General features: G+C 69.2%; 1 protein-coding gene across 1 annotated transcript; it reads right to left on the reverse strand.

The window, feature by feature from the left end:
• Positions 1-2,469: 2,469 nt before the first annotated feature.
• On the reverse strand, positions 2,470-10,498 carry LOC127042061 (guanine nucleotide-binding protein G(I)/G(S)/G(T) subunit beta-2). The gene is made up of 9 exons (XM_050935724.1): positions 10,426-10,498; positions 8,929-8,967; positions 8,712-8,818; positions 8,052-8,115; positions 6,056-6,218; positions 5,880-5,946; positions 4,875-5,076; positions 3,893-4,109; positions 2,470-2,661 (listed from the first exon to the last, which is right to left on the reverse strand). Exons 1-9 carry the CDS (start codon positions 10,480-10,482, stop codon positions 2,555-2,557), a joined length of 1,023 nt encoding a protein of 340 aa, XP_050791681.1. The 5' UTR covers positions 10,483-10,498; the 3' UTR covers positions 2,470-2,554.
• Between the last annotated feature and the right edge of the window lie 2,533 nt (positions 10,499-13,031).

Here is a 13,031-nt window from a genome sequence, read left to right on the forward strand (position 1 = left end):
GGAGCGATCGGACTGTACAGGGGCCGGGCCAAACCAAAGTCTCTTCTGGCCCACGGTGGAGACCGGCCCCCGGAAGGACGTTTATTATCCACCGCGGGGGGCGTTTCCTGCAGTATTTGCCTTATCTTTGTATTGGTTGTTCCCCCCACACATCCCCCCCCCGCGAAGAAAAGGGAAACTGAGGCCGGGGCAGTATTAGCCCTGGGGGTCGGTTAGCCGCCGGGCTGGATGTGGGTTTCCTCTCTAGCAATAACGAACTGGACTCGATCGCTTGCCACCCGCCGCGGGGGCGGCCCTGGCCCACACCAAGGCGTGTCCCACGCTGGCCTCAGGCGCTTTCTCATGCCACCCGGTGGGGTGCAGCCGGGGGGAGGAAACACCCCCCACCCCCCGTTCATTGTGTGTCTCTCTTGCCTGCGTGGAATTAAAGTTTGTAGATATTTCCTGCCCCCGCCCCTGCGAGAGCCAGTGTCTTTGTCCTGCCATTTCTCTGCCGGATCCACCGGTTTGGGGGGAGGGGGGTGGTGTAACCCCCCACAAAAAGGCATGGGGGGGAAGCCTTTGCCCAGTGGGTGGAAGGAGGGGGAACCATCACCTTGAAGCGTGGGGCTGCCTGGCACCCCCCAGCGGCAGCGTGAGCATCTGTTTACAGCGCACCAACCGTGTCGGTATTTAAGGGAGCGAAGTCCCCATGCCCCAAAGCAGGAAGGGGGGGGGCTGCCTCAGTTTCCCCACTTGCTAAAGGTGACTGCCACAGCATCTGCCTCCTTTGCTAAGTATTAGCCCCCCAGCCTCCTACTTCCTCCAGCCCCTCTTAGCAGAGGGCTGAGTCTGAGGACTTTTAGGTTCTTAAACCCCCCCCCCCCACCCGCTGTCAGTGAGAAAGGGGGCACAGATTTCCAGTGCGTTTGGGCAGGCAGGGGTAGCACAGTGTAACCACCCCCTCCCCCTGGCATCAAGGACCTGGGGGGCACGAAGCAGCCCCCCCCCCCCGCTCATCCCTGAATGCGCTTCTGCAGCAGGGGAGTGGCCAGACTTAACTGGGGGGGGGGGGGAGCTGCCCTTGTTGACCCTCTCCCCAGTGAGGACACCCCCACGCTGGAAGAGGCTCCTCAGCTCACCCCCTGGAGGCAGAGAGCGGTTACTGCAGCCAACTGGACATTGAGCGTCCAGCCAGCTGTACTGACAGGCAACCCCCCCCCCCCCATAGTATAATCACCCCCAGGGGGGAGGGGGCACCTGGTGCCTAGGAGCCTTTAACCTCATAGTTGTTCTCCCCTCCCAGAACCGGGGAGAGAACCCAGGAGTCCTGGCTACCAGCCCCCACTGCCCTCCCAGAGCTGGGGAAGAGAACCCAGGAGTCTTGGCTCCCAGCCCCCCGGCTCTAACCCACCAGCCCCCACTGCCCTCCCAGAGCCGGGGAGAGAACCCAGGAGTCCTGGCTCCCAGCCCCCCTGCTCTGACCCACCACCACCAGCTCCCACTCCCCTCCCAGAGCCGGGGAGAGAACCCAGGAGTCCTGGCTCCCAGCACTCCCTGCTCTAACCACCAGCTCCCACTCCCCTCCCAGAGCCGGGGAGAACCCAGGAGTCCTGGCTCCCAGCCCCCCTGCTCTAACCCACCAGTCCCCACTCCCCTCCCAGAGCCAAGGAGAGAACCCAGCAGTCCTAGCTCCCAGCCCCCCGGCTCTAACCCACCAGCCCCCACTGCCCTCCCAGGGCCAGGGAGAGAACCCAGGAGTCCTGGCTCCCAGCCCCCCCTGCTCTAACCACCAGCCCCCACTCCCCTCCCAGAGCCGGGGAGAGAACCCAGGAGTCCTGGCTCCCAGCCCCCCCTGCTCTAACCCACCAGTCCCCACTCCCCTCCCAGAGCCGGGGAGAGAACCCAGGAGTCCTAGCTCCCAGCCCCCACCCCTATAACCCCCCCAGTAACAACAGGGAGGCAGGGTGTTGGTTTTGGTCATTTATAGTTTGACATGGTGCTGGGAGCCGGTTACCAACACCCCAGCGAAGAAATGGCCCCCCCACCCTCCCCATGAGCAGGATGACCCCCAGCAGGGGGTGAGAGAGAAGGCCGGGGGGGGGGACCAGGGAGGGAGAGGGCAGGACAGGAGCCCCCCCCCCCCCCCATGTCTGGCTTTGCCTCAGAGTCAGGACCATAAACCCCACATCCCACCTCCCCACAGGGGCCCCCCAATGAACCCAATCTCCCCCTGGCCCCACTCAGGCGGGTGGTGGGGGCAACAGGAGCCTGGGGGTGCACCCCCCAGAGGAGGAGCCACACACTCTGGGGGGGGTCAATTAGCCACTCCTCCTCCCTTCCTGGGGGGAGGGGTTTTGGGGGGCAGACAGGACCCTGCCCAGCTGTCAATCACCTCATGCCCCACCCCAGGTCAAAGGTCACTGCTGGACACAGGCCCGCCCCCTCAGGAGAGGAAAAACAAACAATAACTGGCAGACATCGAAGAGGAGGGGCTGAGAGGTAAAGCCACACCCCTCCCTGCTGTGGGTGGGGCCACCGGCAGCCCCGCCCCAGGGTGTGGGGCAGCAGGGGGCTAGTTCCAGATTTTTAGGAAGCTGTCCCAGGAGCCAGTGGCCACGGCCATCCCGTCGTCCGTCACCCCCAGGCAGCTCACGCGGTTGTCGTGGCCGGCCAGGACCCCTGCGGGAGGAGACGGGGTGAGGCCAGCCCGGGAGAACCCAGGCGTCCTGGTTCCCAGCCCCACCCCCCGCTGCTCTAACCCCTCAGCCCCCGCTCCCCTCCCAGAGCCAGGGACAGGCACAGAACCCAGGAGTCCTGGTTCCCAGCCCCACACCCCGCTGCTCTAACCCCTCAGCCCCCGCTCCCCTCCCAGAGCCAGGGACAGGCACAGAACCCAGGCGTCCTGGTTCTCAGCCCCCCCCTGCTCTGACCCACCAGCCCCCACTCCCCTCCCCGACCCGGGGAAGAGAACCCAGGCGTCCTGGTTCCCAGCCCCACACCCCGCTGCTCTAACCCTTCAGCCCCCGCTCCCCTCCCAGAGCCAGGGACAGGCACAGAACCCAGGCGTCCTGGTTCTCAGCCCCCCCCTGCTCTGACCCACCAGCCCCCACTCCCCTCCCAGAGCTGGAGAGAGAACCCAGGAGTCCTGACTCCCAGCCCCCCTGCTCTAACCACTAGCCCCACTCCGCCACCAGAGCCAGGGAGAGAACCCAGGAGTCCTGGCTCCCAGCCCCCCCTGCTCTGACCCACCAGCCCCCACTCCCTTCCCAGAGCCGGGAAGAGAACCCAGGAGTCCTGGCTCCCAGCCCCCCCTGCTCTAACCACTAGCCCCCACTCCGCCACCAGAGCCAGGGAGAGAACCCAGGAGTCCTGGCTCCCAGCCCCCCCTGCTCTGACCCACCAGCCCCCACTCCCTTCCCAGAGCCGGGGAGAGAACCCAGGAGTCCTGGCTCCCAGCCCCCCCTGCTCTAACCACCAGCCCCCACTCCCCTCCCAGAGCTGGGGAAAGAACCCAGGAGTCCTGGCTCCCAGCCCCCCACTGCTCTGACCCACCAGCCCCCACTCTCCTCCCCGACCCGGGGAGAGAACCCAGGAGTCCTGGCTCCCAGCCCCCCCTGCTCTGACGCACCAGCCCCCACTCCCCTCCCCGACCCGGGGAGAGAACCCAGGAGTCCTGGCTCCCAGCCCCCCCTGCTCTGACCCATCAGCCCCCACTCCCCTCCCAGAGCCAGGGAGAGAACCCAGGAGTCCTGGCTCCCAGCCCCCCCTGCTCTGACCCACCAGCCCCCACTCCCTTCCCAGAGCCGGGGAGAGAACCCAGGAGTCCTGGCTCCCAGCACCCCCTGCTCTAACCCACCAGCCCCCACTCCCCCCCCCGACCCGGGGAGAGAACCCAGGCGTCCAGGCTGACCTGCGCGGTCGCCTTTCATGGCGTCCCAGATGTTGCAGTTGAAGTCGTCATAGCCGGCCAGCAGGAGGCGCCCGCTCTTGGAGAACGCCACCGAGGTGATGCCACAGATGATGTTGTCGTGCGAATACATCATGAGCTCCTGGTCGGCGCGCAGGTCGAAGAGCCGGCAGGTGGCGTCGTCCGAGCCCGTGGTGAAGGCGTTCCCGTTGGGGAAGAACTGGGCAGGGAGCGGGGCATCAGGGAACCCAGGCGTTCGGGCTCCCAACCCCCCTGCTCTGACCCCCCCCTCCCAGCGCCAGGGAGAGAACCCAGGAGTCCTGCTCCCAGCCCCCACTGCCCTCCCAGAGCCAGGGAGAGAACCCAGGAGTCCTGGCTCCCAGCCCCCCCTGCTCTAACCACCAGCCCCCATTGCCCTCCCAGAGCCAGGGAGAGAACCCAGGAGTCCTGGCCCCCAGCCCCTCCCCGGAGATTGGTAGGATTTCTAAGTTGCGGGTCAGTTTTTTGGGGGCGGGGGGGTGTCTGTGCCCCATGGGGGGCACTGAGGGGGGCGGTTATGTGAAACTGGGGCATACGGGGAGGTTGGGGGGTAGGGTCACTAACACGCACTTATTCCCAGGGAAGGTGAAGGGTATATCGGGGGTCCGGGGGGGCGCTGATGTCCAACTCGTGCCCAACAAACGTCTGTGTGTGGGTGAGGCGAATCGGGGATCCTCGGGGGGGATCGGGGGCCCCATGGCGGTTTCGGGGGGGCCCAGGGCACTCTCACACATGGCATTGATGTCTGACAAACGTCTGTGTGTGGGTGAGGGGTTTCGGGGGGCCCCACGGCGGTTTCGGGGGGCCCCACGGCGGTTTCGGGGGGCCCCACGGCGGTTTCGGGGGGCCCCACGGCGGTTTCGGGGGGCCCCACGGCGGTTTCGGGGGGCCCCACGGCGGTTTCGGGGGGCCCCACGGCGGTTTCGGGGGGCCCCGGGGCACTTACACACACGGCGTTGATGTCGGACTCGTGCCCGGTGAACGTTTGCCGGCACATACTGTCCCGCACGTCCCACAGCTTGATGGAGGCGTCGCAGGCGCCGGACACGAAGCTCCGGGCGTCGGGGGCCAGCGAGAGGCTCATCACGTCCCCGCTGTGGCCCCCAAACGTCGTCGTCTGCTGCCCCGTCTCGATGTCCCACAGCGCACTGGGGCGGGGGGGGAGAGGCTGGGACACTGCTGGCTCCGCCCCCAGCCCTGCCCACCAACCCCACCCCTGCCAGCTGGCTCCGCCCCCAGCCCTGCCCACCAACCCCACCCCTGCCAGCTGGCTCCGCCCCCAGCCCTGCCCACCAACCCCACCCCTGCCAGCTGGCTCCGCCCCCAGCCCTGCCCACCAACCCCACCCCTGCCAGCTGGCTCCGCCCCCAGCCCAGCCCACCAACCCCACCCCTGCCAGCTGGCTCCGCCCCCAGCCCTGCCCACCAACCCCACCCCTGCCAGCTGGCTCCGCCCACCAACCCCACCCCTGGCCCGCTGACTCCGCCCACCAACCCCACCCCTGGCCCGCTGACTCCGCCCCCACCTGGCAACTCCACCCCTGCTCCTCTGGCTCCACCCACCAACCCCACCCCTGGCCCGCTGACTCCGCCCCCACCCTCAGTCCTTCCCACCAACTCCCCGAGCTGGCTCTGCCCAGCCCTGCCCCTGCTTGCCACTCCCACCTGTTGGCCCCACCCCTGCCTGGCAACCCTACCCCTGGCTCCGCCCTCAGCCCCGCCCCTACCTGGCAACCGTACCCCTGGCTCCGCCCTCAGCCCCGCCCCTCAACCCCACCCCAGCCCGCTGACTCCGCCCCTGGCCCTGCCAACCAACCCCACCCCCACCAGCTGGCTCCACCCTGGCCTGCCAAGCCCACCCTCCAGCCCCATCCCCGCTGGCCCCCGTGTGGTTCTGGGGAGCAGATCGCGGGACGCCCAGAGCGCAAGGCCTGGAGATGGGGGGGACTCACCAGGTGGTGTCCCCTGAGCTGGTGATGATCTGATTGTCATCGAGGAAGCGGCAGCAGGAGAGGTAACCTTGCGAGGGAGAAGGGCAAGATGCTGATTAGCTGGGGAGAGAACCCAGGTGTCCTGGCTCCACCCCATCCCCCACCCACCACCCCCACAACCCCTCCCCAGCACTCACCCGTGTGGCCCGGCAGCTCCCGGCTCACGCGGACGTTCCCCTCCCGGGTCTTCAGGCTGTAGATGGAGCAGATGTTGTCCAGGCCCCCGCAGGCCACATAGTTCCCCGACGGGGCGTAGGCGCAGGTCATGACCCAGGAGGAGCGCAGCGGGATGGCGTGGACCTGCGGGGAGGGAAAGGTGGGCCCATCTGCCCCGGCATCCGGCCTCCCGCCTCCCCCCCGGGGCCCATCTGCCCCGGCATCCGGCCTCCCGCCTTCCCCCCGGGGCCCATCTGCCCCGGCATCCGGCCTCCCGCCTCCCCCCCGGGGCCCATCTGCCCCGGTATCCGGCCTCCCGCCTCCCCCCCCGGGGCCCATCTGCCCCGGTATCCGGCCTCCCGCCTCCCCCCCCGGGGCCCATCTGCCCCGGTATCCGGCCTCCCGCCTCCCCCCCGGGGCCCATCAACCCCGGTATCCGGCCTCCCGCCTTCCCCCTGGGCTCATCAACCCCGGTATCCGGCCTTCCGCCTTCCCCCTGGGCCCATCAACCCCGGTATCCGGCCTTCCGCCTTCCCCCTGGGCCCATCTGCCCCGGCATCCGGCCTCCCGCCTCCCCCCCGGGGCCCATCAACCCCGGTATCCGGCCTCCCGCCTTCCCTCTGGGCTCATCAACCCCGGTATCCGGCCTTCCGCCTTCCCCCTGGGCCCATCAACCCCGGTATCCGGCCTCCTGCCTCCCCCTGGGCCCATCTACTCCGGTATCCAGCCTGCCACCTCCCTCCCCGGGCCCATCTACCCCGGTAGCCAGCCTCCCGCCTCCCCCCCGGGCCCATCAACCCTGGTATCTGGCCTCCCGCCTCCCCCCTGGGCCCATCAACCCCGGTATCTAGCCTGCCGCCTCTCCCCGGGCCCATTTACCCTGGTATCCGGCCTCCCGCCTCTCCCCGGGCCCATCAACCCCGGTATCCTGTCTGCGGCCTCCCCCCTGGGCCCATCAACCCCGGTATCCAGCCTGCCGCCTCTCCCCGGGCCCATTTACCCTGGTATCCGGCCTCCTGCCTCCCCCTGGGCCCATCAACCCCGGTATCCGGCCTCCCGCCTCCCCCCCGGGGCCCATCAACCCCGGTATCCTGCCTGCGGCCTCCCCCCTGGGCCCATCAACCCCGGTATCCAGCCTGCCGCCTCTCCCCGGGCCCATTTACCCTGGTATCCGGCCTCCTGCCTCCCCCTGGGCCCATCAACCCCGGTATCCGGCCTCCTGCCTCCCCCTGGGCCCATCAACCCCGGTATCCAGCCTCCCGCCTCCCCCCCGGGCCCATCAACCCCGGTATCCGGCCTGCCGCCTCTCCCCGGGCCCATTTACCCTGGTATTCGGCCTCCCACCTCTCCCCGGGCCCATCTGCCGCAGTGTAGCAGGCAGTTACCCGGTTCTGGTGGAGGAAGGCCAGGCTGATTCGGGGAAGCAGCCACGCCCCAGTCAGGCCACGCTCGGCCCTGCTATAAGGGCCCAGGGAGGAGCTGGCTCAGACTCCCTCCAGCCTGGGCACGAGAAGAGCTGGGCTGGGCTGCCGGGGAGCTCGGGGTCCCAGGAGTGCTGGCCTGGCGAGTCCCCAGGCCGAGGCCTTGGTAAAGGCCCCAGAGGTGCTGGGGCAGCCTGGGGAGAGCTGGTGGCAGCTGGTGCGACCCCCTTGCCAGTGACAAGTGGCCAGTCCAGGCTGCATCTGCCCCAGAGAAAAAGGGCTGGATGACGACTGGCTGCAGCCACTGAGGCAGTGGGGGGATGGAGGTTGGGGGGTTCCCCTGGGAGGAGAGACCCGGAGTGTGGGGGTACTGCTGGGGGCAGCACCCCAAGGTAAGGGGCACCAAGGCTTGGGAGGGACACAGGGGCCTGAGGCAGGAGAGACACCAGCCAGCAGGAGGCGCCGTGCCAGTGAGTAAGGGATTGCCCCTCCTCCCGGACCCCATCTGCCCCAGTATTTCCCCCCCCCCCCCCGGTATCCCACCTGCTGCCCTCACCTTATTCGTGGTGTAACTGTCCCAGATGATGAGTTTCCCGTCCTGCGAGGCGCTGACCAGCAGCCTGGGGGGGTGGGGAGAGAGCCCCTGTGAGCACAGCTGGGTCCAGGGGGGTGCACCCCACAGGCAGGCTGGCCCCACTGCTCCAGGCTGGCACCGGGGGCGCTGTGCTGCTGCGAGGTGGGGGCTCAGCAGGGGGCGCTCTCCACCAGGGAGGTGGGCGCATCTTGGCGCTGGGTCCCCGTGTAACCAGCTCCCCCGCCCAGAGGTGGCTGCATCTCAGCACTGGGCGAGGGGTCCCTGGGTAACCGGCCGCCCCGCCCCAGAGGTGGACGCATCTCAGAGCAGGGTGAGGGGACTCTGGGTAACCGGCCGCCCCGCCCCAGAGGTGGACGCATCTCAGAGCAGGGTGAGGGGACTCTGGGTAACCGGCCGCCCTGCCCCAGAGGTGGCCGCGTCTCAGCACTGGGCGAGGGGTCCCTGGGTAACCGGCCGCCCCGCCCCAGAGGTGGGCGCATCTCAGCGCCGGGCGAGGGGTCCCTGGGTAACCGGCCGCCCCGCCCCAGAGGTGGGCGCATCTCAGAGCAGGGTGAGGGGTCTCTGGGTAACCGGCCCCTCCGCCCCAGAGGTGGGCGCATCTCGGCCCGGGGGAGCTCTCACCTGGAGTCGGTGCCCCAGTGCATGGCGTAGATTTTCGCCAGGTGGCCTCGCAGGGTGCGTCGCGTCCGCATCTGGATGCGCCCCACGGGGTCCATCGCGGCGGTGATCTGGGGAGGGGCAGAGCGGTGAGGGGTCGGGGGGACGGGCAGGGGAGGGGAGGGGAGGGGCCGGGAGAGACTCAGCAAGGGGGGGCAGGGCAGGGCCCAGTATCGCTCACCTGGCTCAGGGTGGAGTCGCCGCATGATTTCCGTGCGTCCTGGGGGGGGGGAAACGGGGTGAAAATCTGAACAGTCCAACCCCCCCAAGAACCCAGGAGTCCTGGCTCCCAGCCCCCTGCTCTAACCAGCAGCCCCCACTCCCCTCCCAGAGCCGGGGAGAGAACCCAGGAGTCCTGGCTCCCAGCCCCCCCTGCTCTAACCCACCAGCCCCACTCCCCTCCCAGAGCCAGAGGGAGAACCCAGGAGTCCTGGCTCCCAGCCCCCTGCTCTAACCAGCAGCCCCCACTCCCCTCCCAGAGCCGGGGAGAGAACCCAGGAGTCCTGGCTCCCAGCCCCCTTGCTCTAACCCACCAGCCCCCACTCCCCTCCCAGAGCCGGGCAGAGAACCCAGGAGTCCTGGCTCCCAGCCCCCCCTGCTCTAACCCACCAGCCCCCACTCCCCTCCCAGAGCCGGGCAGAGAACCCAGGAGTCCTGGCTCCCAGCCCCCCCTGCTCTAACCCACCAGCCCCCACTCCCCTCCCAGAGCCGGGCAGAGAACCCAGGAGTCCTGGCTCCCAGCCCCCCCTGCTCTAACCCACCAGCCCCCACTCCCCTCCCAGAGCCGGGCAGAGAACCCAGGAGTCCTGGCTCCCAGCCCCCCCTGCTCTAACCCACCAGCCCCCACTCCCCTCCCAGAGCCGGGCAGAGAACCCAGGAGTCCTGGCTCCCAGCCCCCCCTGCTCTAACCCACCAGCCCCCACTCCCCTCCCAGAGCCGGGGAGAGAACCCAGGAGTCCTGGCTCCCAGCCCCCCTGCTCTAACCCACCAGCCCCCACTCCCCTCCCAGAGCCGGGGAGAGAACCCAGGAGTCCTGGCTCCCAGCCCCTCCTGCTCTAACCCACCAGCCCCCACTCCCCTCCCAGAGCCGGGGAGAGAACCCAGGAGTCCTGGTTTCCCGTGCAGGGGGGAAGTGGGGGTGCTCGGACGCCTGGGTTCCCCGGGGGCCGAGAGGGGGAGTGGGGGAGGGGCTCCCCGGACGCCTGGGTCCCCGGGGGGGGAGGGGGGAGGGCCCGGACGCCTGGGTCCCCGGGGGGGGAGGGAGACGTGGGGGAGGGGCTCCCCGGACGCCTAGGTCCCCGCGGGGGGGAGGGGCTCCCCGGACGCCTGGGCCCCGCGGGGGAGGGTGGGGGAGGGGCTCCCGGACGCCTGGGTCCCCGCGGGGGAGGGGCTCCCCGGACGCCTGGGTCCCCGCGGGGGAGGGGGTGGGGGAGGGGCTCCCCGGACGCCTGGGTTCCGCGGGGGGGGGTGCGGGAGGGGCTCCCCGGACGCCTGGGTCCCCGCGGGGGGGGGCTCCCCGGACGCCTGGGTCCCCGCGGGGGAGGGGGTGCGGGAGGGGCTCCCCGGACGCCTGGGTTCCGCGGGGGGGGGTGGGGGAGGGGCTCCCCGGACGCCTGGGTTCCGCGGGGGGGGGTGGGGGAGGGGCTCCCCGGACGCCTGGGTCCCCGGGGGGACTCACCCGGATCTGGGCGCGCAGCTGCTCCGCCTCCTGCCGCAGCTGCTCCAGTTCGCTCATGGCCGCGCCGGGACCTGCGGGCGGGGGAGGGGCGGGGGCGGGGGCGGGGTCAGCACGAGCCCGGGACCCAGGCGTCCGGGCCCCCCCACTACCAGGCGCAGCCTCGTTCCGGGCCCGGGGACTCGTTTCCGGGCCGCTCCCCGGGGCGGAAGGATCCGGCCTGGGCCGCTGCGCGCGACCGGGACTCAGCGGCGGAAGGATCCGCCCGCCCCGGTGATGCGGCTGCCGCCGACCGCGCCCCAGAGCTCGGGACAGACCAAGTGCGCGGCCCACGGGGGGGGCCTAGGGCGATACCAAGTCACTTCCTAGACCTGCGGCCCAGCCTTCCGACGGGAGATACCAACTCACTGCTGGGGGGCACCGTCTCCCAGGAGCTTGCCATGGGAGATACCAATAGGGACGGGGGGGAGAAGTTGAGGGGGGAGATACCAACTCGCTTCCTGAGAAGGGGCGGTGACACGCTATGTAATTAGGGGGCGGGGCGTGTGATGGCAGATACCAACTCATTCCCCGGGAGAAGGGGGAGACCATTTACCGTCAGAGGGGTGTGCTTAGGGATAGGAGAAACCAACTCAGTTATGGGGGGTGCGGGGTAATACCACTGCCCCAAGAGGATAGATAATGGCAGATACCAACTCTCTGGGGCAACAGCATGAGAGCTCCCAGATAGGGCAGTGTGGGCGGGGACTAGGGATGGGATATACCAACTCCCTTTCTTGGGGGGCAGGGGAGGATCATCTCACCCACGGGTGGGGACTGTCGCATGGAGAGGTCTCTTTTCCTGGGGTGGGGGGAAAGGAAGAGACCATCTTGCAGACGTGCGGGGGGGGAATAGAGGTTGAGACCAAGGCGGAAGGGTAGGGATGGGAAATACCAACTCTTACACATACTAACGTGGGTTGTACCAATTGCGAAGGGGGAGAGCGTGGGCTCCGACTAAACCATCAGGAAGAGCTGGGCTGTACCAAGTGTCTGAAATGCGCCCATCCCAGCCACACACTGCCCCCCCCAGCCAGGGAGAGAACCCAGGAGTCCTGGCTCCCAACCCCCCTGCTCTAACCACCAGCCCCCACTCCCCTCCCAGAGCCGGGGAGAGAACCCAGGAGTCCTGGCTCCCAGCCCCCCTGCTCTGACCCACCAGCCCCCACTCCTCTCCCAGAGCCGGGGAGAGAACCCAGGAGTCCTGGCTCCCAACCCCCCTGCTCTAACCACCAGCCCCCACTCCCCTCCCAGAGCCGGGGAGAGAACCCAGGAGTCCTGGCTCCCAGCCCCCCTGCTCTGACCCACCAGCCCCCACTCCTCTCCCAGAGCCGGGGAGAGAACCCAGGAGTCCTGGCTCCCAGCCCCCCCTGCTCTGACCCACCAGCCCCCACTCCCCTCCCAGAGCCAGGGGGAGAACCCAGGAGTCCTGGCTCCCAGCCCCCTCCTGCTCTGACCCACCAGCGCCCACTCCCCTCCCAGAGCCGGGGAGAGAACCCAGGAGTCCTGGCTCCCAGCCCCCCTGCTCTGACCACCAGCCCCCACTCCCCTCCCAGAGCCAGGGAGAGAACCCAGGAGTCCTGGCTCCCAGCCCCCCCTGCTCTGACCACCAGTCCCCACTCCCCTCCCAGAGCCAGGGAGAGAACCCAGGAGTCCTGGCTCCCAGCCCCCCCTGCTCTGACCACCAGTCCCCACTCCCCTCCCAGAGCCAGGGAGAGAACCCAGGAGTCCTGGCTTTCAGCCCTCCCCCGCTCCACCACCAGAACAATCATCTTACCTCAATCTCCCCAGCAAGAGAAGGAGAGGGTTACCTGGTGGAGTTCCCCCCCCACTCGGGGTCCTTGCGGGGGGGGTTGCAGCTGCTCCGGCTGGCCAGGGGAGAAGCCCCCCCCCGGGGTTAATCCCCAGGCGGTGGCAGGGTGGGGGGACAGAGCCGGAGCAGCCGCTGTGTTCCTGCGCGGTGACAGCAGCCAATGGCGGTGGGTGGGTGGGGGAGGAAATGGGGGGACCCCTCCCCTGCCCATCCATCATCAGGTGCTGCTGCTACCGAGTGAGGCGGGGGGGGGAGTCCCTGGTCAATATCCCACACACACACCCCACCCCTCACAGGGGCTGACACTGACAGTGCAAACCACATGGACAGATCCAGAGAGAACCCAGGCGTCCTGGCTCCCAGCCCCCCTGCTCTAACCCACCAGCCCCCACTCCCCTCCCAGAGCCGGGGAGAGAACCCAGGAGTCCTGGCTCCCAGCCCCCCTGCTCTGACCCACCAGCCCCCACTCCCCTCCCAGAGCCGGGGAGAGAACCCAGGAGTCTTGGCTCCCAAGCCCCCCTGCTCTAACCCACCAGCCCCCACTCCCCTCCCAGAGCCGGGGAGAGAACCCAGGAGTCCTGGCTCCCAGCCCCCCTGCTCTAACTCACCAGCCCTCACTGCCCTCCCAGAGCCGGGGAGAGAACCCAGGAGTCCTGGCTCCCAGCCCCCCCTGCTCTAACCCACCAGCCCCCATTCCCCTCCCAGAGCTGGGGAGAGAACCCAGGAGTCCTGGCTCCCAGCCCCCCCTGCTCTAACC

This window comes from Gopherus flavomarginatus, unplaced genomic scaffold (genome assembly GCF_025201925.1).
Source record: "Gopherus flavomarginatus isolate rGopFla2 unplaced genomic scaffold, rGopFla2.mat.asm mat_scaffold_210_arrow_ctg1, whole genome shotgun sequence".
Lineage (NCBI taxonomy): Eukaryota > Metazoa > Chordata > Testudines > Testudinidae > Gopherus > Gopherus flavomarginatus.